We start from the raw sequence: 25,630 nt of genomic DNA on the forward strand, positions 1-25,630 counted from the left end.
GTTTCATTTTGATAACAATTATTCCCCACTGCTCACTGCACCACAGCAATTAGGGGACAGAAAATTCTTTATTCTTGGATATCATTAACAGGGTTATGCAGGACCCTTAAGTAAGAAGAAAAACACATTGAGAGAAAGAAATAAAGGGAAATAGAAATCCAGCAAAGAAAGAAAGACAAATAATTTAAAAAAGGAAAAAAAGAAACACACATCAGGAAAAGAGGAACTGACATCACACATCAGGAAAAGAGGAACTGACATCACACATCAGGAAAAGAGGAACTGAAAAGAATAACCATGACCATTATCATTAATACAAATATTTCAGAAACTGCCACTGAGCAAATGCTTATGACTATGTGCCTGGCACTATGCTAAGTATTTGATATTTCTATTCCATTTATTTTACCCAATATAAGTCTCCTAACAACCCAAGGAAGTCATTATTTCATCCCTGCTTTACAGATGTGAAAACAGCTTCAGAAAAGGTAAATGACTTGCCCAAAGTCACACAGCCAGCAAGCCCCCAGCTGGAAGAGCTGCTCTGCCTCTACAGCTCATACATACTCTTAACCACACTCTACCCTGCAGCCCATCAACAGGTGTAAAAGATGCTACTGAATTACCAGACTCACTCGGCCTTTCTAAACCCAGACTGTTCTATGTAACCCTACAGTACAGAGCAAGATGACACGCCAGGCACTTGATGACAACTCACTCTTATAGCCCAAGGCTGTCTGCCAATAAAGCACAAGCTAGACTCTGGACTCTCTGGGTAATAAAAATGTTCTGTCTCTGCACTGCTCCATAGTCACTAGTCACATGTTGCTAATGAGCACCTGAAATACAGCTAGTATGAATGAAAAACTGAGTTTTTAATTTTGTCGCACTGAATTTAAATTTAAATGGCCAAACGTGGCTAGTGGCTACTGGATAGCAACAGCTCTAGAGGACACACAGCCATCAAATTTCCCAGACACAGCCAATAATGTTAACACAAACTTTATTTGTGACACTAAAATTAACCATTAAACAAGAAAGCTTAGGGTAAAGCTATCAGGGATATTAGACATATTGATAATGGATATACAAAGTACACATTTATTATAGTTTAAGTATTCCTTCTGGGTCTTCTCCCCACTCTCAACTAGTATTTAATCTGAAAGCCGACACTTAAAAATGATGCCCTGGGAAATGTAAAGTAGTATCTTTCATCTGGAATAACTAGACAGCAACGATGATTTGGGTACTCCCGTCTCTCTCACTTGACTACTATACTCCCATTATTCTCAACGATGTTCTGAGTCTGCTTCTGGTCCCGCCTCTCTTATTACATAGGTTTTTCAATGGGAGAATCTTCTTTTCCCCCATTCTCTGCTCTTCGAATTCAATACACAAAACTCATCAGCCTCCCATGGGTGGAGATGGGGTCATAAAATGAATGGTGCTCCTGCTCTAGTGTCTAAAACCTACAACTTTAATGGCTATGCCATCTTTATTTATCAAGGTGTTATTACTTATCTCACTTTTCATTTGTTCCACTGGATTTCTATGGACCTATCACAAATAATCTATAAAGTCTCTTGCACTACCACAACACTCAACACGGTTAAAGAAATCAGGTATTCTTTCTTTATTCTTGGACACTGACTGCTTTCCAGTCATCCTATATTTCTGTCCACAAACTTCCTGGGAATCCTTGTCATCTTCTTTCTTACTTTGCTGGAACACATCCTCCAGCAGCTTCTTGAGGAAAAGAGAAGAAAAGGTAAAACAAAACAAAGCAAAACAAAACAAAACAAAACAACCTCTGGGAACTTTGCAAAGTTGTTATTTCCCCTAACACGTTACACACAATTTCGGCTGAAGAAAATTAACATTCCCTCCGAGTTTCGAAGGCATTGCTATGCCATCTTCTAGTTTCTGATGTTGCTCCTCGAGATTCTGAGACCGTTCAGATTCTTGATACTTAGTACAGGACCCATTCCACACTCCTCTACCTGCTCCCAACTTCAGCTTCTAGGATCCTCTTTTCATCCTCAATATTCTAAAGATGATGATGTATGTATATATGTATGTGCACATACACTATAATGTATGTGTACATACAGAATAATGTATGTGCCTTTGTGTGAACCTTTTTCATTCATGTGCTGGGTATTCAGCGAGGCTTTCAATCCAGAAACTCGTATTTCTTAGTCTGGAAATTTTGCTTAAATTATTCCTGTATGTTCTTTCTATAGTATTCAATTCCTAGAACATCTATTAAATAGAAGTTGGACATCCTGGATTGATTCTGTAAGTTTGGACATCCTGGACATCCTGGATTGATTCTGCAAGTTTTCCTTTTGTCCTATTATCCACCAGCTTGTCTTTTCTCCCCCACTTTCTGGGAGTGTTAATTTAAATTAAAAAAACTCAAGAATTCCTTCTTAATTTCTGAGTATTCTTTTTCCATAAATACAGTATCTTCTCTTTCCAAGGATAAGGTCTTGTGTCTGTTCATGTGTATATGTATATACGTATGAGATGCTTTGCTCTGTTCCCTGTCTCTATATCCTTTGAGTTCTTTTTCCTATTTGTTTCAAAATCTTTCATGTTAGAGATTTTCCCCAGTGTCTGGTAATCTTGGCTGTCCATTTACATTTAAGGTCCTAAAAAGCAAACTATAAGGACAGTATAGACAAAGAGCACCTGGCAACTACTTAGCAACAGAGTAAGGTGATTATGATTCACCCTGATCACTTCACTGGGGCCTTACTTCCTTTGGGCTGGTCAGTTATCTCCAGAGAGAAATCGTCACAATATTCTGGGAATCCTTCTAATATCCTACGGCATTGAGAAAGGGTGTATGAAAAAGAGAGAGCATTTGTAGTAAGTGCGTCTTCCAGCATTTTGGGAGCTGAGTGAAGTGAGCACGCTTGCAGTCACACTGATTAGTATTTACATTTTCACTTAATGCCCTTGTTTTAGTTCATCTTTCGCCACATACTCAGTGTTTTCCATGGTCCCAATCTTTGTTGTTCACTTTTCCCAGGTAGCATGTATCTGCTCCTGCTGGGGGCAGGGGATGCTCAGTAGATGAGCTGCACAGGACAGGGTAGTCTAACTGTGCATGTTCGTATGTGTGCAAACTCACTCTGTATATATGTACATATAATGTCAACATAATTACATTTTATTCAATTAATAAAAATGTATAAATTTAATTCAAAATATACTATCAAAGAAAAAATTGCAAGCAAACAACATCTTACAAACAGGATATGCTATATAAAAAGTTAAACTGTCAACTGAAACCTTCTGAGAGGCTTTTTAATTTTTAATTTCAGGCAATACTGCCATACCTTTGGTTACTAGATCAACATAAAAGAGACTCCAAATGTCTTGAAAGCAGGAACCATGTCTTATCTCTTTTTTTTCCCCTGTAGTAAATATCACACATTACCTTCAGAAGAGAAATTCAATACTTTTTTTATTTGAATCTAACCTTTATACCTAGCATATGACATCCAAAACAGAAACTGCTCTGAATTTACCCAACACTTAGCATTTAGAGTGATGACAGACTCACGAATCCATTCAGGTCTCTAGGTCCTATGAAATCCAATCAAATCCTAAGGCAATCTTCTTAAGATCACCAAGTAAGAGCACAAAGTCTTGAGCTTTAATTATTACACTGGGTAGAGCCTCATACTTTAAAAAAAACAAAACAACAACAACAAAAAAAACCACACCTCCTTTATGCCTCAAGATATCGTAAAAGGTCCTCTAAAGTACTCACTCTAAGGTGCCTCTGGTACTCAAATGAGAGATCTCAAGCCCAAGGGTTCATTTTCACATAGGCTTAAATTTGAATGAGCCCTTCCTTTGCAGAGACACAAAGACTACAAACAACGAATCCATCTCTTTGAGAAATACTTATTAAGCACCGCAGATATACAAAGATGAATTAGAAACTGCTTCTTTCCTCCAAATCTTGCAGGTCAGGTAAGTCATGTATCTTTAAAAAAAAAAAAAAAAAAAAAAAACCCAGAAGACAGTGTGGAAAGTGATAAATCTGCCAACACTATCCCACTAAGCAAGTCCTGGTTAGTGGGACCAAATAGTTAAGAACAATAGCTAAGGCAAAAAAAAAAAAAAAAGTACAGTTACTGACTTCTCTTCTACCTTATATTCTAATAGTTGAAGTGGTAAACTAGATTGAGAGCAAGAATTTCAACTACCAACCATAAAAACCACTACATTCAGAATAGGCCCTCAATTTGGCGGTAATTGGGGGCACTAAGAGGAATCATTAAAAAATAAGAAAGCCCTTAATATCTTAATAGGTAATGTGAAAAGCTGGCCTCTTGCATTAGAACTTCAAAAGAAAATATCAAAAACTGAAACATACACACCATCAACAAAATAACATCGGTCTGTACTGTTAACCTTATGCCTATGACTGCAAATAAGAAAGCCCAGGGAATTTTAATGAACATGCTTCTTCAGGCTTACCCAACTAAGAATGATAAACATGATATAATCTTTTGAAGCTTTTACAAACTGATGTAATTTATTTTCTTAAACTATCTTTTCTTTAAAAACAAAATAGAAACAGATAGAAAAACTGTGTGATGCCCTAACGTGATCACCAAATCTCTCAAACTATACAGATTTTATTACTTAAATTTTCCCAAGCGTGCCTACGTAAATATGTACTTTTCCAACTAAGCTTTAATTATCTAAGTTCCTATTCTAGTTTGGTATTTAAAAGCAAAGCTTTCATCTCACAATTCTAAAAACTCTTCTAAATAAAATTACACTAATAATAGTGAGATCTATTTAAATATACTCCACTGGATTTATTGGCTTCAGTGGAAACTAATATATTTTGATAAACCAGTTAACTCTTTGGACTCTGCTATTTCCAAGAACTTCTGCAGTCATGTTACTACACATATATATCATCAACCCTTGAGTTTTTTTATTTGCAAGTTCTGATGAAGTCACAGTGGAGAACTATTCGTTTCTTCCCCATCTTTAGATAATAAATCGTGTATGAGGAATTAAACTCACTACAAAATTTAACTGCAAATATAACCAAGCACCAGACTGGGATGCCAAGAGAATATTTAAGAACTTATAAGGAGTTCTTAAAAGCCAGCCAGCCACCTTCTGCATACCAATTGAGCTGCTAGCTTGACAGGAAGCAAGGCCTTAGCTGTAGGGGCACTGGCATTACTGTGTATATTAAAGCTGAAACTATTTTTTTAAGAAAGGTAGCATGTGCTAACATGTACTACTGATGTTAGATACTAATGGCCTGCAAAACAAAGAACTTTTCTGTAGGAAAGGAGGAGTGAGAAAATGATTCCTATTTCTTTCAAATACATGGCAACTGCTGCAAAGTGCCTCAGAGTAAAGGAGTTCACTGACTTCCTTCTAAATTTCAAAACCAAGAAACACACAATGCATGCATGGCACAGTTTGCTAATTTTTTAACTAAGAAACTTTTATGTTTTCCTAGTGTTACAATTTAATATCAGTACTAATCAAATTTCACACAGTTTTTTTTCTCTTGCTTCCCTTTGTTTTTAATGTCTTCTACTTCCACCACCCCTCTAAAATTTAACTTTGAGATTTGGAGAAATCACTTTGGGATTTTGTAGGAATGACAGAAATGTTACTGTGTGTCCTCTTGGTGGAAGAAAGGCCAAAAGAAACTGCTGGTGCTCACACTAACATTTACCCTCAGCTGAGGAAGCCGATTTTCCAAAATCACAAAGTGACAACTGAGAGTCCGGGGGTAAAGGCTTTGAAAGGAAAGACGTAAGAAATGTTTTCAAATACCAGCTAAAAGACTCTGAGACAGGAAAGACCCGAATATCCTTATCAGTACTGTTCAAGAATAGAAAGAGAATTACAAGTAGCAGGAAACTCATCTGGTTTTCTCCAGGACACCATCTTGTTTAATATTTTTATTTCCTTTTACTCTTTTTAAATTTTTTTATTAAATAGAGATGGGGTCTTGCTATATTCCCAAGCTGATCTCAAACTCCTGGGCTTAAGTGAGCACCCTATCTTGACCTCCCAAAGTGGCTGGGATTACAGGTGTGAGCCATCATGCCCAGACTATTTTTATTAAACTGAGACAAAGGACAAAGAAAACATGCTAACCAAATGTGTGAATGTCACGAGAGTAGAGAGGAACAGATAAAGGATGCCAAATCATGATTCAACAACAACAAAAAAGAGCACAAAACTATTGGTATAAAATGATACCACAATTAAGTAAGCTTCATTTTTTCCTAAAAAGCAAATAAATACTGGATGAAAGAAAAGGTTGGCTTGTGAACAAAATGAAAAAAAAAATTTAGTTAGATCCAAAGTCTTTTACGAGCCAAAGGTGTGATGATGCTCCAAATAGGAAAAGTAGTATTAAAACTTTTTGGTTGGGCGCGGTGGCTCACGCCTGTAATTCCAGCACTTTGGGAGGCTGAGGCGGGTGGACTGCTTGAGCCCGGGAGTTAAGAGACAAGCCTGGCCAACAATGGTGAAACCCCATCTCCACAAAACAAAAAATACAAAAATGAGCCTGGTGTGCTGGTGCATGCCTGTGGTCCCAGCTACTCAAGAGGCAGAGCCAGGAGGATCACCTGAGCCCAGGTGGCAGACGGTGCAGTGAGCTGAGATTGCACCACTGCACTCCAGCCTGGGTGACACAGCAAAACCCTGTCTCCGAAACAAAACAGAACACCTTTTTGAGGGAGGAAGAAAATTATCCTTTTCTGAATCTGGATAACTCACTTACAGTAAACTGACAAAATACGAGTGTACCCATAAGAGAAGGACCCCCGGGAGCACAGCCACACACACGAAGAGCAGCGGGGAGGGGCCGGGAAGAAGTGCTGAGACTCTCGGTACGAACTTGGCTGCATGAGCTCAGCATTCTCCCCTTTTCCTCCTGGAACTATCCAAACCAAACAAGAGAAAACAAAAACCTCATTTTCAGCAAAACTGAGAGACAAACTCCAGAAGAGTTGCAAGGACTTCCAAAGGAGATCCAGTTCACACACGAGATGAGGAGAAAGCAGAGAAGCAAAGGAGGGTGATACTAGCAGCAGCAGTGATCAGAGAGCACCAAGGGAGATAGGAGGTGGGAGTGTATGTAGGTCTTAAAGATGAAGGACCTACGAAGGGCAAAAGCACCATCCCTCACCTGCAAAAAGGGTGCAGAGACAGGAGCGTGTGGATGGCAAGAGAAATCCCCAACCCCAGTGGGCCTGGTTTTGTGGCATCTGCAATGTGTTTGTCCACAGCCTTTACTTTATGGACCATGTTTTGCCAGTCTGCTGACAGATAACAGTTATCTCCTTTCAGTGTTAATATCTTATGAGCGAGGCTGACCATCTTTACCGACTTTGTTCATAAAATAATCTCTGTTCCTCAAACAGTTCTGACTAAATCCTTAATGTCAGTAAAGGGCTACGAACCAATGATGGCTCAAATAGTCAGCCCTCTGTATCCACAGGTTTCACAACCGCATGGATTTGTCCAACCTTAGGTCAAAAAATATTTGAAAAAATTGCATCTGTACAGGCTTTTTTGGTCATTATTCTCTAAATAATACAGTATAATAGGCATTTGCATGGCATTTACATTGTACTTGGTATTAAGTAGTCCAGAGTTGATTTAAAGTACAGTCATGTGTTGCTTAACAACAGAGATATGTTCCTAGAAATGCGTCGTTAGGTGATCTCTTCATTGTATGAACATCATATAGTGTGCACACACAAACCTAGATGGGACAGCCTACTACACACCTAGGCCATATGGTGTGGCCTATTGCTCCTAGGCTACAAACCTGCACAGCCTGGTACTATACTGAATATGCTAAGTAACTGCAATACAATGGTAAGCAGTTGTGTATCTAAACACAAAAAAAGTACAGTAAAAACATGCTATAAAAGATTACAAATGCGATCTCACCATGAATAGAGCTTGAGGGGCTGGAGGTTGCTCTGGGTGAGTGAGTGAGTGAGTGGTGAGTGAATGTGAAGACCTGGGACATTAGTGTACACTACTGTAGCCTTCAGAAACACTGCGCATTCATGCCATACTAAATTTACTTTAAAATGTTTTTCTTCCTTCAATATTAAATTAATCTTAATGTAACTTTTTCTTACTTAAAATTTAAAAGTTAATTTTATTCTTTTATGAGTTTAATACACAAACACTTCAAATAACTGTACAAAATATTTTCTTTCTTTAAATTTTTATCCTATAAACTTTTCCTAATTGAAAAATTTTTTAGCTTTAAAAATGTTTTTGGTAAAAAGTAAGACACAAACATATACATTAGTCTAGGCCTCCACAAGGTCAGGATCCTCAATATCACCATCTTCTCCCTCTACATCTTGTCTCACTGGAGGGTCTTCAAGGGCAAATAACACACATGGAACTGTCAGCTGTCATCTCCTATGATCACAACGCCTTCTTCTGGAATCCTCCTGAAGGACCTAAGGCTGTTTTGCAGTTAACTTGGTTTTTAATGTGTAGAAGGAGTACACTCTAAAATAATGATTAAAAAGTATAATATAGTAAATACATAAACACAGTAACATACACTGTATATAATTGTACGTGCTATACTTTTATACAACCAGCAGTGCAATATGTGAGTTTATACCAGCATCACCACAATCACGAGTAACAGGTTGAGCTACAACCCGTTACACGTTACAAAGGCTATGATGTCACTGGGCAATAGGAATTTTTCAGCTCCATTATAATCTTATGGGACCACCATCATACATGTAGTCAGTTGTTGACCAAAATGTTGTTATGCAACATATGACTATCTATGGAACAGAGTGCACAGGTTATATGGCCACTTTGTATCAGGGGCTTGGGCATCCGCACTTCTGGTATCCATGGGAAGTCCTAGAACCAATCCCCCAAATAAGGGATCACTCTATTCCCAAATTACCTTCCTCGGACCTGGAGTTTAAGTAAAGCTTAATTACCCAGGCTAGTAACAAGCAGCTAGCTGACCAAAAATCCAAACCAGTGGAATGCTACTCATGTGACTTTTCTCATTTCAGCATTTTCTGAATCTTTCCTAATTGAGAAAAGAAGCTCAAAGAGATGACCCTGAGTTGAACTTACACTGAAAATCCATAATGGGCTAATTAAAACACGTCAAGTACAAAATTCTTGTTTTCACGGACACTCACTAGCATCTACGTAGCTTATAAAACAAAATGACTTTAAAACTTCAGCTCTTCCTTGTGAGCCATCGCTCACCTTCACCACCTACCACATGCAGAGGCTGGACAGCCACAGTCTCAAAATTCAAGCATTCTAATATAGTAAGTACAGTCCACATGCAACTTGAACAGACCTCGGAACTCATTCAAGAGTTATTAAAAAGAACATTGAAAAGGTCTTAACAAAAATACTACAAGGAGTTTGCAAATTAGCTACAAAAGCATTATATAAGCAGCGAAGTTGTCCCTACTACCGGGGAACATATGTACTGTTTTCTTCTAAAAGTCCTAGCTGAATATTTGCAGGCTCCTTAGTTCAGCAGGCACTAATTTTTCTAAATGAGTGGCAAATTATAAAGAGTTTTCAGAATCCAGACTACAAAAATACACAAAATGTATGAAAGATTCCATGCCAAAATGTGCTGTTAAATTAGTAGGAGAATATTTAACAGCATGTGTTGCTATTTAATAGACTAAATTCCACTGGATAATATCAATACAGGGCTTTACTGCTGTTGCGCCATTTTTCCGGAGGAAAAAAACAATATCTGTGAATTAAATAAAAACAGAAATGATAATGAATGAGAAATTTGGACCTGTGAGGCATGCAGCAGGAGCCAGTCAAGAAAAGAAAATCAAAAGACTCTTCTGACCCCCAGGTGAAATGGCCATGTTTTGGTCAATGATGAACTGCATATACAATGGTGGTCCCATAAAATTATAATATCATATTTTTACCACACTTTTTCTATGATTACATATACAAATACTTACCATTGTGTTACAACTGCCTACAGTATGAGGCACAGTAACATGCTGTACGGGTTTGTAGCCTAGGAGCAAGAGGCCATACCACATAGCCTAGGTGCGTAGTAGTCTGTACCATCTAGGTCTGGGTAGGTACACTCTATGATGTTCCCACAATGACGGATCACCTAATGATGCCTTTCTCAGAATGTATCCCCGTCATTAAGCGACCCATGACTGTACAGGGAAATAATATATTTCTGTGCATTAAAAACATGAAAGCTGTAAGGTAACCACATTACCAATGCTAGCAATATTAATGAGTTAAACGAGCAGGTGGTGCAAAATGTACTTCTCCACCAGAGGACACTACAACTTCCAGGTTCAAATTGTTTTCTGCATCCCTTAGTGTGCGTGTGTGTGTGTGTGTGTGTGTGTGTGTGTGTGTCTGTGTGTGTGTGTTTGACCAGTAGAAATTTATTTTCTGACAGTTCTGGATGCTGGAACTCTGAAATCAAAGTGTGAGCAAGGCCATGTTCTCTCTGAAGGCTCTAGGGAAGGGTCTTTCTTTGCCTCTTCCTAGTTTCAGTGGTTGCAGGCAATACTTAGCCTTCCTTGACTTGTAGACCATTATTCCCATATTGCCTCCCTTGCCACATGGTACTCTTCCTGTGTTTCTGCCTCTAAGTCCAAATCTTAGCTTTCTTTTAAATTTTGTTTAAGTTCTGGGATACACTGCAGAACGTGGTTTGTTACATAGGTAAACATGTGCCATGGTGGTTTGCTGTACCTGTCAACCCATCACCTAGGTATTAAGCCCTGCATGCATTAGCTATTTGTCCTCATCCGCATCCCCTACTCTTGAGTATACCTAAAGTTAAGGTATTTAGAGAAAAAAATAATTTTTCATGTGAAAAAGTCTGAAGTTTCAGAAAAATATGCACATACAAACTGGGACTCAGAAGCTGAGAGTGGAAAAGCAATCAGGTCAATCCTGAGCAAGTCAACTTAAACCATAATGCAAAGACGTCACAAAACTGGCCTGATGCCATCTTTGGGACACTTGCTCGGCATCTAACACAGTATGTTGATGAGTAACTGTGAGGCAGATCCAAGTTTTCACAAGGAAGGAAAACATTTATTTCTAAGGCCTCAAGGAATGTGAAGGCCTGCCAGTCCAAAGTGTAAGCTTTCTTTCACAAGTTATGTAAACAGCTGTGCCAGGGGATAAGTATTACCCCAGGAAGCTACGGAGGATATTCCTTTGAGTGGCTAACTACCAGTGTAAATGCAGAAAGAGAAAAGACCAACCAACTTGGACATTTTCCTTTTGCTACCTCTTCTAGCCGTCGCCTCTGTTCTTTCTGCTGCTCAATCCGCTTTTGTCTCTCCGCCAGCAGTTGCCTTTTATATTCTTCCTGCTCCCGGAGCTGTTGTTCCTGTAGTAACTGTTGTCTCCGAAGAGCCTCAGAACGTTCCTTGTTCTCCTGCTGCAGTCTCAGGAAATCTCGACGAAGAGTTGACTCACCAGGCACGTTCACAATGGAACTGTTGGAGAAAGTAGGGCTTTCAGGGGTGTGCACAGATCACACTGTCCTCTAAGTGAGAGAGCAGCACCAGCATCCTATTCCATTTCTACATTCATTCTCTGAGTTCCTCTGGCTTGAGGGAGGCAACTAATACATTCACAAAAATGACCATATCTACAATTCAATAGTCCCATATCTTCTTTTATGTATTTAGTAAATATCTTAAAATGCTGTCCTAGATGTTTGCTTGACAAGACATTTCTACTTAGGATTCTCATAACGATTCAAACTCAGTAAAAGGAAAGGTTGAAATCACCTTCTTTGATTTCACTAGTCCTTTAACTACCTTTTTTCTTCCTTCAGTAAACAGAACCATCAGACCACTCTTCAGTGTTTACACCATTCCTTTGTCTTTGGTCAACCACCAAGCCCTGTCATAATTCCCACCCACTTTCTCATTTCCAGGTCAGCAGCTGAGCCCAAGCGGGTCCTATGAATTAGCCACTGCGAAGATCAATTAAACACACCCTTCCTAGCTGACCTCCCCACCAAGTTACTTCTCTGCTGCCATGGCATCCAGAGCAGCACGGCAAACATATCTCCTTAAATTGCCTTTTTCATCATATGGTGCTCCTCCTATTCAAAAACAATTACATTGCTCATGAAATCAGTTCAAATTCCTCTGAAATTCTTAGTCTAAAATGGATTAAAATCTCTCCTACACAAGAAGAAAAAGAGATGATGGAGTAGCTTCAATAAATTCTCTTCTCTCTCTTCCAAGTCCCATTCTCTGGCACATGGCTCCCCACAGGTCTCTCGAGATGTCCTTCCACCCTCCCTTTGTTCACTTCATCAGCCACATCCTGCAGCATGGACAAATGCCAGGCACACCCATCTTACAATCCAAAAATCCTCTATTCTCTGATTCATCAGTTATTATGAGGTTCATGCAACCAATCTGACTCCTTAACCTTCTGCTTTACTGAACCTTGGGGAGCCATAGATAAACTAAAACACAGACCGTAAAATAAATCAGGACACACACAGTCCTGCTGGTCCATGAGTGGGACAATTCTTTGTGTGTAGCCATGTTCTATATACCACAGGAAATGGTGTTCAACGGCACCTTCACCGTCCGTGGCTTCTGGAACAATAAATGCTGGGGCACTCTCCCCTGCCCAGGCCCACACATTTATCAATGACTTGGGGAGAGGACACAATACAACCCTTGGTAAAGAATCACTGGGTAAGAGGATCCAGGGAAGAAAAATGTTTACAGGAATCTGTCAAGAATAGAGAAGAATGGAAGATAGTAAGACACTGTCTAACTGGCACTAGCAAAGAATTTAAGATTTGTTGCAGCACACAGGAGTCTTCTGAAATCCTGGCACAACATAAAACTTCATCCCTTCATACAGCAGGATACTGCACCGTGGCTTCGTGGTTACCTTGGCTCTCCTTCCTGTTCAGGCACTTCCTCCTCTTCTTCCTCACTCCCACTGTACTCATACTCAGTCTCATCTACAAAGAAAAGGACAAGAGCATCATGGCAGAAAATAAACCCATTCCCGGTGAAAACAGCAACTTGTACAGAGGATTCGGGGAGGAGGGACAAGACACCACATTCCCACAGTGACAGCATCTGTTCCCTAGTCAGCCTTACTCCCTACAGAAAACGCGATGCCACAGCATTCGAGCCAATCTTGCATGGGGATGCACTGCCGAGGAGGTGCAGGACCACGAGAGGGGGTCCAGCGCCCCTGACACATGAGAAAAGAACCCAAGGACACTAGCAAATTCACCAAAATCCACTTTGATGGCAAAATTCAAAAAGATATGTGACTGCTGAAACTAAGGCAACCAAGATCATTTATTTGGTGATTTTCTGCAATTACGGATCCACAGAGAGCGCAGCAGAGAGAAAAAAGCCTGTAGGATGGACACAGAGTGAAACATTAACTAGGTACAGGAAAAACAAGCCAAATGTACCCACAAACAAAGCAGGCAAAATCAGGGAAAACTAATTAAACCATATAGCAAAAGAACGAGACTAAAATTTGCTCTACTTAGGCCAGACTTCAAACAAACAGAAGTTTCAACATCAATAACTCACTGTCAGTTCTACAGGTTTCATACAGTTCTCCCAAAAGGCCGTTTTACTGGTCCCTTCACTTAATGTCAATATCCAACTTCCAGTGAGCAGTTTCACTCCAGAAATCAATAAAAAACCCAGACAGGCTGAAGAGATTTAAAAGCAAAGACTAGACACACACACCTCTATTTTTTTCAAAGATATATAAGATGAAAATCAGGCTGGGTGCGGTGGCTCTCACCTGTAATCCCAGCAATTTGTGAGGCCGAGGCGGACAGATCACGAGGTCAGGGGTTCGCGACGAACCTGACCAACATGGTGAAAGCCTGTCTCTACTAAAAATACAAAAATCAACTGGGTGTGGTGGTGCACGCCTGTAATCCCAGCTACTCAGGAGGCTGAGGCAGGAGAATCACTTGAACCCGGGAGGCGGAGGTTGCAGTGAGCCGAGACCACACCACTGTAGTCCAGCCTGGGTGACAGAGCAAGACTCTGGCCCTCCCCCCCAAAAAAAGATGAAAATCAGTTTCCTGGTTTTAAAGTGCCTGAGCAATTAAAATATGGTTCCGTACAAATTTGTCAGTCTGCACATATAACATAAGCTCTTCTGTATGCTAAACCATCAAAGCTATTTAATTTTAATAGACTCTGCTAGCTTCAAAGGGAAATTCCAGCTTAAATAATCTTCAGAATCCTTAAAATAGGTACTCTGCTATGTCTATAATTTTATACTACAAATTACTAATTATTGACAAGAGGCTGATGGTATCTGGAAGGTAAACCCGAAGAGAAGATAAAGAGGTCACTGAGACTTGAAGACTGAAAGGAAGGGAAGGTGTTCTGCTGTTTCCATCTGCAAAATGTGGGTGATGAGGAAAACATGAGACGACACAAGGTATCTGGCAAATGTTCCATGAATGTTAACTATTATTACTAAGTAAAGTTACGGGAAAATGATCCAATATGCAAATAATTTTTTCCTAAACAGTGCTTCCATGTCAATTGAGAGTTAAGGAAAAAAAGTCTTGTTTTCAAGTTTCAGTTAACTGTGTTACACTTGCATAGCTTAATAAACAAAGCCTAATTACTTTTATAACTAAGTATATCAGAAGGAAAAAGGTTATTCTGAACATCAATGATAACTTAACTATGAATACCAGTACAGGCAGAAAGGCCTCCAGACTTTGACCAATTCTTTTACTGCCTTGAACCTGCTCTTCTTAGTTTCTTCTCTGACCTTGAAATTTGAACCAAAAAATAATAGGAGACCAGTTATCCAAGTGTTGTTCTATAATGTTATTATAGGACCCACAAAACATAAAGATCAATCTGAGCCAACAGCCTCAGAGAAGATGGTTTAGTAAAGATGGTGATGATATTTGAACTGCACCTTGCTGGACAGAAGGAAAACGGAGAGCATTCCAGGAAGGTCGGCAAAGTATGTGCAAAGACATAAAACAAAGATACTGGGAACAGAAAAGAACCTTCAGTATTTAGCACAAGAGCATGCTTGTGCTGTGCATGCTGTTTAAAGCAAAGTCGTCTGACTATGCATGTGGCCCATGCTGCCACACCACTTGTAATAGAGTAGAGCAGTAAAAAAACCCCTGAGCAGAGGTTCTTGGGCAGGAGAATTATACAGAAACACACTGATGGAGATGCTCACAGCAGATGCTTACTAAACCCCAGTGAAATATGCCATGAACACATCCATGATGAAGTAAAATGGGCAGCAACAATGACGTCACCCTCGGGAACAAGAAGAGCATCCCATCATCATGCCTATTTATTCGCTGTAAGCTTGGTGACACACCACAAAGCTCCAGCCAACTCCACCTGGAGCCAGGCTGGACCCCAGGCCTAAGCACTGAACTGCAAGCAGAGAGAAACCTTGCAAGCACTGGCCAAGTGAGCACTCTCACAGCTGGGAAGGGAGGGACCTACTCTAGTTGGCAAGAACCTAAACATAAACATTTTAAAGGATGAAAACAAAAACAGGCTTAGTACCTTTCTCGCCTCTCTTCTTCCTGGTACGATCTATATGATCCTTAAGCTGGATTCTAACTTGCCTTTCATTTGGCTGATCCCTTATAAAAGGATGTTTCAAAAGCTGCTCTGTAGAGGGCCGCTGCATGTAATTCTTCACCAGGCACCCTTCTATAAAACTAAAAAATTTCTTCGACCTGTAAGAAGTGAAAAAGATCATCAAATTTCCACCACAAAGAGTAAAGATCCAAAATATCAGTAACTTACAAGCCTCAACATAAAGAAGAGCTTCAGAATTCACTGTGAACATTCTGCAAATGCATAGGAATAATGTATGAAACATAAATAGGAACTCAGGACTGTTGAGGATCAGGAGCCATTAATTTAGCACAGTTTAAGTGGTGCATCCCATCGCTAACAACACAACACAAATAGGGAACTAAGAAGGAAGTCAGATTTAAATGAACTGGGCTTAAATCTAATATTGCACATTAATCACTTAATTACAGGAGTGGCGGGGGGAAGGGGGGAGCGGGAGGTCTTTGACAAAATGAAGGCAGACGGGACAGATGTCCGGTACCTAGAAGACAAGGACAGACAATGAGATAAGAAAAGGAGCAGAGTCCATGACCAAATGCTGGGGCTCTTGAACCTGTTAATTCGACATTGCAACCAGAGTTCCAAACCGGTTGATTTGTCAGTTCCCTCTGTTTAATCTACAAAGGTGGAAATTACAGTTGTTGGAGTTTTTTTTGGAGGAAGAGATGAACCTGTCCTTTTTAGGGGAAGAAATGAATCTGTCACCTACATTTGCCATACTAGCCACTTTTACTTCTGCCTGTTTCTCCATAACCAGCTCATGAGGACCACAGCCCTAGCCTTGGTCAAGACACTCCTACCAATCACCTATCCTATTTTTTGAGACTCATTTCAAGAATCACCACTTCTGGTAAATCTTCCTGGGAACACTCGCCCTATGTGACCCCAAGTTAGGAACCTTTCTTCTGGGGTTATCTGCTTTTAACAGACTGCATGCTTTATGTTTCTGTCCCGCTGAAAGGTTGAAATGGTACAGGTCAAAAACTGGTTCCTACATCTCAACCTGTAGGCAATGCTCAACACTAGGGATGCACACCACAATAGGTATGGAATAAATTTTTGTTGAATGAATGAGGTATTCTTCAGTCTTTAAAAATGTGAGTCAGAAAATTAGTTCACTCTTTCTACTTCACTGCTTTTAAGAATCACTTCTATTGTCTCATATTTCCATTAAAACTTAACTTTTTTTCAATTCAACAAATATTTATGTATCAACTATTTGCATTTGTTTATGTTAGGCTCTATAACACATACACATAAGAAATAAAGTGGAGAAATTAAGATAGATACAACAGCAGGCATATATCAAACTTAGAGAGGAAGAAAAAACCTGTTACAGTGGATTGGACAAGAAGAAAAAGTAGGATACTTGATATTCATAAGGTAGGACAGAGAAGACAACATTCCAGAGTGAAGGAATGATATGAACTAAAGTAGGGAAGTGTTAAAGAATAATGAGTTATTTTCTGAGGCTAGTATGAAAAGTGAAAAAGAATGGAAAAGTAGGTTAGGGTCAGCTCAAAGAAAAGCCCTTAAAGTCATTCAAAGTCGCTGTTACTTTATTCTACGTTTAATGAGGAACATGGAAGATTCTACACAGGATAGTGAACTGCTTTAACACAGAGAATTCTAAGACCCAATGTCCACAAAGATCATTTTGGGGAGTTTATTGAAGATACAAATACCCGAGTCACTCCCCAGACCAAAAACTTTGAGGTTAGAGTCATCAGTTAAAAGATTACAAAAGGATTCCTAACCATTGTGTCCACAGACTAACATCTGGGAATCAATGAACTACAAAATATTTCCTAAAATCAAGAATCAAGTTCTGCTGGCAGAAGGACACTGATCATCTTTTGAAAGCCATTTCTCCAAAAAACAGAATTTACATCGGGTGGACAGTGGACAGCAACCACAAGAAGAAAGACTTTACGTCTGTAATTATCTCATCCTTTTAGAATACTTGGGTAACATGAGAACAGGGATATAAATGGATGAAATGTGTCATCTAATCCAGTTTAAAGAAAGTTTGGTGTAAGAAAAGAACACAGGAAGCATTTATTGCTGCCTACCACTGTATCTTTGTTATCACTGTATGTTGGACACACAGTGGTTAATATAAAACTATAGCTAATGGACAGAATAATCGGAGTGTGAGGTACCCTGAAGACAGTATTAACTTAGCAATCCTTCCAGTACAGACTTCTGTCAACAAAATCTGAGAGAGATAAAGTAAAGGGGAGAATGAGTACTACTTAATCAAAGCATGAACTGGGTAAAGAGTTACTCCAGCTCCATAGCTGATTCCTTGGTGATATCAGCTATACACATTGGGTTTCCCTAGGCATGCCACTGAGGATGTCCAGAGTTATTATGTCTTAATACAGAAGACTGACTGGAGCTAAAATCCTTATAACTCGGTGGCAATAAAAACCATTCTAAACACAGGTAAATGGAATCAGACAGCCACATGGAGCCAAATGTGGTTAAACACTGTATAAAAAATGAGAAAAATCCTGCCAGCAGAAGACAGAGGGGAAAGAATGGTGAAATGCGTTGGGGGCAAGGACAGTGAGATACAGGGAGAAGCATGAAGAAAAGTGGTATGAAGATGGGTGTTGGCGTGCAACAACATAGGGGAAAAGAGGAGTGCAAATCACCAGAAGGTGAGCAAACAAGAAAAAAAGCATAAACAGGAACAGCTAAAAGGCCAAATTCAGAATGGAAGCTTAACTCTGAGATGTTCTGCATATTTCAGAATGAGAGTCAAGAACCTAAGAGGAGGCAGCATCAATTGGAAAACTAGTAAGAACTGTTTCCAAAAAAAAAAAAAAAAAAAAAGTCATATAGCAGGTAGGAATCAGTTGAGTCCAGAAAAACAGAAAGAGGAACAACAAAAAGGAGGGAAGGCCATGCATGAAGAGCCAGAGTACAGACGAGAACAAACAGGAAAGGACCCAGAAAGAAATTCAGGAGGGAAAGAGGGGGCAAATTTCTCAGCAGAACCCAAAACACTGCTCTCTCTCTTCAAGATTTTACAACTAACCCAACAGTATGTTCCCACAATGCTGCAATCCTAACAGCTTCTCTCAGGGAAAGTCCTCCTCCTCTCTCTCTGTGGGTATCAGTATTCTGTCTGACAAATGTATGAGAGTTACAAGGAGAAGGAAAAGTGACAGCCCAAGAAGATGAAACCATTCTGTTAATATGCTATTCTGCAATGAAAGCTGGTATGTCTAACTTCAGTTAAAAAAAAAAAATAATTACAGTAAAAGCCTCTGTTAATTTTAAAATCCTACGACATCTGAGGAACTGCAAGTCAACACAGCTTTTTTTTTTTTTTTTTTTTTTGAGACAGTTTTGCTCTTGTTGCTCAGGCTGGAGTGCAATGGCGTGACCTTGGCTCACCACAACCTCTGCCTCCTGGGTTCAAGCGATTCTCCTGCCTCAGCTTCCTGAGTAGCTGGGATTACAGGCATCGTCACCACGCCCGGCTAATTTTGTATTTTTTTTTTCAGTAGAGACAGGGTTTCTCCATGTTGGTCAGGCTGGTCTCGAACTGCTGACCTCAGGTGATTCGCCCGCCTTGGCCTCCCAAAGTGCTGGGATTATAGGTGTGAGCCACCGGGCCCAGTCACTTTCTTTAATGGAAAGATGTTTAGATGTATATTACACTTAAAAGAATGTCTAAATATTAAAATAGAACATTTGTCTTTAGACATGTTATAGTGTTTCATTTGGTCATCTGTCACCGTTTCGTAATTCAGAGAGAATTTATCAAGAAAAATCTCATTTAAAAAAAAACCAACACACCTTTTAATTGGTGTTTTGGAGAACCAGCTCTTGTGTTCCCCAGAATTAGAAGGGCCAGAATTTTATCTCAAAGCAAAGTATAACTAAAAAGAAACAAAAAAAAAGGAAAAGAACAACAAAAAACCATATATAGCTTACCATTTTTTTGACTTCAGCCGGGGAGGAGGGTTTCTGGGAATGAGAAACAGTGCTCTCATTGGATGCATGTCACAGAGAGCTGAGGAGAGGAGATGGTTGTGTCAGTATGGCACTTATTTTACTCATTCTTGATTTCTAGGGCTCAGTCATAAACAACATGAAATGCTCTGGCCCATCGTCTGACTGATAGGCTTCATACTGAGCAGTCTAGACACCTAGTTATGAACTCCAGGGCATACCTTGAATTTCCCATTTAAAAACAGCACAGTGGGAGGATGAGAGCAACAAGAAGAATATACATTTTCAAACAGACATTGGAAAGTTTTCATAAATCTAAGTCTTATAGGAACTAACATTTAAGTTGTTAAACTATCTGTAAGATTACAATGAAAATGATTGCATTTTCACTGGGGTGTTGTGAAGATTAAGTAAGATATGGCTTGCAAAGGCCTTCACACAATGCCTGGAACAGAATGAGCACAGTTAGGCCCTCCAGAAATGCTGTTTGTTGTTATAGCTAAAAATACTAGAAAGAGCAAAAATTGAGCATGAAATGGATTTAATTCTGTGCAATTACTGTTTTTGTACTATCACTCACCCAATAAAGGTGGGTTAGGCACACACGTAGGCATTACTATGTCACCATAGGCAACGTGCATTTTCATGTGTTTCTTTACCTTCAAAAGGCCCTTACAAGGCATCTGGGCAATGAGGAGGGGCAGACAAGACTATTCCCCTTGTGAACAAAAACCGAGACAAAGGGTGAGGTGGTACTTCCCTGCCTTACTTTCTTAGAGGGAAGCACAGGGGAATGTATGGTGTTTGAGGCAGATCTCTATTTCTACATTGAAAACTAATTTTTAGCTGTCAATAATTACTTTCATTCATTCAACAAATATTTATTCAGCAGCAACTACATGCCATGCCAGACAGTTATACATTCTTTGTGTAGACCTTTTTTAATGGGGACAGCAGGAAATGCATTTTTTTTTCCTTTGTTCTCTGCAGTTCTACCTCATCCGTGATCAAAAATGAATTATATGAAGTTCTCATTAATTTAATCCAATGGAGAAGCAAACACTCACAAAATTTCAGTTAACACGCACAAAAAATTATTCTATTAATAAAGTTTTGCCTCCATTTGTAAAGTCAAAACTTAATACTAAAATTTCATGTGCTAGGACTAGTTTCACTGAATTATTCAATTTAAAATGTAAAGAGAAAACTTACTACTTATTATCTGATCTCAGCACTACTTCAGGTCACACATTTGAGTACAACTTAAATAAAATAAAATGTAGCCTATAGGCCTCCTAGAGATATTTAAAAGGAATAGTAACAGTGGTTGCGAAGAATTCCTTTTATATCTAAAACTTGAGTATATTGATGATGCCTTCATCTAAACAGTCTACCAGAAATGCCTTTATCCATGGAGCTGAGCTGTTCTTTTTGAAGTCTTGGGAGAGTTTTAAGTTACACATTAACAAGTGAGCTAAAAAGAAAAGAAAGTTACTTACGAGGAGCACCTTCTGCCATCTCGATGGCTGTAATGCCACAAGACCAAAGATCACTCTGCAAAAATAAAACAGGATATTATGGATACTGGAGTAGCTACAAAGCCACTAACTTATATGTCTGGCTATTCACACAACTTTGCTATATAAACCAAAATGAAGTTTGCCAGAAAATTAGAAGTACAAACACATTTGTAGAACTTATGGAAGGAGGGAAGGAGTGAGGGAGGGAGGGAGGGAGGGAGGAAGGGAGGGAGGGAGGGAGGGAGGGAGGGAGGGAGGAAAAAATTGATTTAATTAAAACCACTCACATCTATGAATGAACTAGAGCTGGTCCACTTAAAAACCTCTCTCTAACTCTTCAGTGAATGGTCTACTGTTCAATATGTTTCTTCATTTCTTCATAAGCATTCAGTACTTCAGACTTCTGGCCCAGATTGATGTGTATTGTTGGTAACTCAAACTTAATTAATTAAGATTTTAAAGTTTAAAGGCCAGAAACCATTTTTTACAAAGTGCTCACCACTGAATTCATAAAACCTAATGGGGCTCACTAATTCAAATCACGCCACTAAGCATCCCCACCCTACTTGCAAACCAAACAAGTCAGCTGGTTTTCTGTACATGGAATCTTTTTTTTTTTCTGATTCCCCTGAAATACTAAATTTAAAATTTGAATTAAACTTCACTTTCTACTCAAATGTAAGTTCCATGAAGGCAGGCATTTTTGCCAGTTTTATTTACTTTTGTAATGGAGGGTACTCACTAAACACTGTTTGATGTACTAAAGCCTTTTCAGGGAGGAAGACCTTCAGTGAGGAAAATTGCAGGTGCAAATATCTCAGACAATATTTCTTAAAATCCAAAAAAAGAATTTTTGAAAACTAGATAAGGATAGTTATTATCATTATTATATATTTGTTTATATGCTATCCTAACCAAGGAATTAAACTTGCTCAGTTTAAAGGTTTTCTAAATAATCTATACTTATATTACAAAGTTCAGACACATATATCTGAATACAACAAAAAGGAGAGACCTATCATTCCTCCCTTATTTTCATTAAGCTTTCTATACTATCACAGTACACAAAGGGGCTCATTACCCTAATCCAGTGGCCACTCCTGGCAACATGAGCGGGGGATGAACAGTTCTGCATGTCCCCTGCTGTGAGGCAAATTGAAGCACCTCCACCTCCCCAGTGGTGATTTTGCTAAGAAAGTTTTCCTTGATACAAATTAAGCCTTTCTAGTTTACAGGAAACAAACTAAATGACATAAAGAAGTAATGAGACAAATCTCAAGGGTAGAACATGAGACAATAGGCCCACGCTCTTCAGAAAGTCAGGTTTATGGCAAAACAAAAACAAAAACAAAAAAACCAGGTGGGGGTTGGGGGGGTTCTAGATTAAAAGAGATTAAATAACCAAATGCACTGTCTTGTTCTGCATACCAGCCAGGTCTAATTACCAACTTTGTATTAACTATTTGTATTTACTTAGGTACAATAATTATTTGGGGAATGCTGGAAAACATTTTCAAATTTTAGAGACATAGTAAAGAGTGGAAAGTCACAAAGTCTGTTATCTATTTTAAGATACTTCAGTATATAAAAAATAAAACTTACTCTGCACTAGTCTTAAATTAAGTCTCATTAATTGGATATTTGTAATAAATACTAAAATACATGGGAGACTGTTAAGACATGAATTCCATTTTGCATACCATTAACAGGTATATTAACCAGTCTGGCTCATCTAATTAAGGCATGGATTTTTAAAAACAGCTTTTGTAAACATAGTAACCTGAGTCTGATATCAAGTATGGATTTACATCTAGATTTTTTTTTAAAGTGCATTATTGATTCAAGTCCCTAGAGGTCACTCTAATAATTTAAATAAATTTGTATACCAAATCAAAGCTGTACAGCAGTTTAACAAGAATAATATAAAATTTCACTCAAATGAAGCTATTATTATACATTGGCAATATTTTAAAAAGAATAAATATTCTATTCTAATATATTCTTCCAGTTAAAAAAAAAAAAAGGATAGTAAATAGGAACAAAAAGTTCTAGGCACAACAAAGTGCTCCAGACTGCTTTGAAACCAGTGTATTCCTTAATGAGAACACAGTCACATGATACAAATGGACAAAAAAGACAGCATCTGAATACTGTCCTGAAAAATTTGCACCTGCAATTTTCCTCACTGAAGGTCTTCCTCCCTGAAAAAGCAGGCAGACAAGGGGTGTGCAATTTATAAGCAAAGCCCCCATCCCTCAGGCATGCCAGTGGCCCTGCAAAGGCCTACGGAGCAGGTGCCTCTTACTCTGTAATCATAGGTGGCATCTGGGTTCTCATCACAGGCGATGACCTCAGGAGCCATCCAGTAGGGAGTGCCTATGAACGTATTTCTCCGCCCCACTGTCCTGTCCAGCTGAGCACTCACACCAAAGTCAACTGTAGGAGGAAGAGAAAGGAAGATAAAGTGAAACACAATTACAAACCAGATATACTTGTGAAAAAACACAAGGAGGAAATGTCTTCATAGTAAACTGAAACAGCAGTGCTTCATGAATATGCGATCCACCTCAAGGCAGGTACCACTGGTCAGGAGTGCCCTTCCACAGTGAAGCCACCGAGACTGTGAGATCCTCTACCGGTCTGGAAGCTTCTGTGAAGCCTGGATCTGTCTGCCTCCCCAGCTTCTCCAACAGTGACCAGCAGAGGGCCTTTTGAACGAACCACAACCTTCAGTGCTTTCAGAAAACTGCCGCAAACAAGATCAAGTCACAGAGAGCCCCAGGTTCTGGAGAACTGACTGAAGACGCACTTGACTTACCTTCTTAAACAGCACTAATAACCATAAAGATAAGAAATTCACAAAAGTTTTCTTGAAAAAAAAACAGTACTGAATTAAAAAAAAAAAAAAAAGCGAAATCATATGTTCACAAACAACACATCCTAAAGCACTTGGGACTTCTGCTAATTTTTCAGTGACTTCTGCAACCCACCCAATTGGATGGTGGTGGCGGTCTAGAGGAAAGTTCAAGGATGGGAGGCAGAGCTGGCGGGAAGACCATGACCTCTAACGGAATGCCTGCCATCTGTCCCCGCCAACACTATCACCACACACACTACCATTACCCCAGCAGGAACCTACAAAGGTGGAGGCACCCATGCAGAAAGGCCTACAAAGTGCTGAGATGACTTAAAGGGATCATCGATTCAACTTCTATGCACAGAACACGCTCAGAAAATGGCTTGTCCAGGGTGTGGACTTACTCACTGAGTACTCCTTCAGAGACAGAGACACATGGGCCAGGCAGCACGGGAAGCCTAAGCGAGCATCACAGCAACTTGGAAGGCAACGGTAACCAACCACTAAGTGATCACTCAGGGACTATCACAGGCCGGTACCAGGAGACCAGTGCAGGGAACGCACAGCTCACTGAGTCATTTGGTATGAGAACTGCTCAAGCGCTTCCTATCTTAGCGCTGAGGGGAATTTCCAATTGGGCAGATTCCTCCATAGAAGACCAACAAACACAGACACTATGCAAGAAAGTAACTATGAAGATGTTACTTTTACAGTACAACAGCTGTGCCTATGATTTCTAAAAGAAAGGTGGACCAGACCCATACAAACAGAAAGAATTTTGTTGTGATGTGCTAGTAGAAGAAAAATTAATACAAATGCTATTGAAAAATTTGATACAACACTTAGATGAAAGTGAAATGAGTTCAGACCCAGCTAAAGGAAACAAGAAATATAAAAGAACCCTTGTGAATAACTCCAGGAAAACACCATGGGCTGTAATTACCTATCCATGCAGAAATTTATCGAATACCTACTACAATGAAGTCACTACGCTGGGTGCTGGGTAATAGGCTATTTGCTGCATTCCCAGAATCTACATTCTGGCAAAGGAGACAGTAACAGAAGTAAAAAAACAATCACATAACCATAAATTGTGAACAATACTACGAAAGAAACAAGCAGCAAGGCCCAAGACAGATCAGAGGTTGGAAAAGCCCCCTGAACATGAGAAAAAAAACTGTGACTTCAGAACTGAAGTCAAGTCTTCCCAATGGGGAACAGTTATGCAAAGGCCCCAAGGCAAGACCCAGAAGTTTAAGAAAAGAAAAAAAGACAGTGACTGATGAAGACAGAAGTAAAGAGGGACATAAAATGAAGAGGGAAAAGTAGCAGGCATCAGATTCTACATGGCTCTTTATAGGCAAGGGTGAGAAATGTCAGTTTTATTCAAAGTAAAATAGGAAGCCATTAAGGGTCTTTAAGCAGGAAAGTGGCATGGTCTGATTTGAAGATCAGTCTGGCTGCTGTATAGAGAACCAGGGGGCAGGAGGTGGGGGGGAACTAACATGGAAGTGGGGAGGCTGGAGCCAGGCTAAGCAATATGCTCGGTTCCCACATTCTTAAGAACAGAAATAGAA

General features: G+C 39.4%; 1 protein-coding gene across 26 annotated transcripts in view; it reads right to left on the reverse strand.

The window, feature by feature from the left end:
- The window catches only part of MAP4K4 (mitogen-activated protein kinase kinase kinase kinase 4), a 192,588-nt gene that overhangs the window by 39,343 nt on the left and 127,615 nt on the right, over positions 1–25,630 (reverse strand). For all 26 annotated transcript variants that reach the window (XM_023211368.1, XM_023211364.1, XM_026456411.1 and 23 more), the window contains exons 7-12: positions 23,502–23,632; positions 21,176–21,230; positions 19,659–19,737; positions 15,630–15,805; positions 12,979–13,051; positions 11,339–11,549 (exon numbers count right to left, since the gene is read on the reverse strand). In XM_023211368.1, coding sequence (XP_023067136.1) covers positions 11,339–11,549; positions 12,979–13,051; positions 15,630–15,805; positions 19,659–19,737; positions 21,176–21,230; positions 23,502–23,632 — 725 coding nt within the window. The remainder of the gene's footprint in view (positions 1–11,338; positions 11,550–12,978; positions 13,052–15,629; positions 15,806–19,658; positions 19,738–21,175; positions 21,231–23,501; positions 23,633–25,630) is intronic.

The sequence above is a fragment of the Piliocolobus tephrosceles genome, chromosome 15, assembly GCF_002776525.5.
Source record: "Piliocolobus tephrosceles isolate RC106 chromosome 15, ASM277652v3, whole genome shotgun sequence".
In the NCBI taxonomy this organism is placed as follows: domain Eukaryota; kingdom Metazoa; phylum Chordata; class Mammalia; order Primates; family Cercopithecidae; genus Piliocolobus; species Piliocolobus tephrosceles.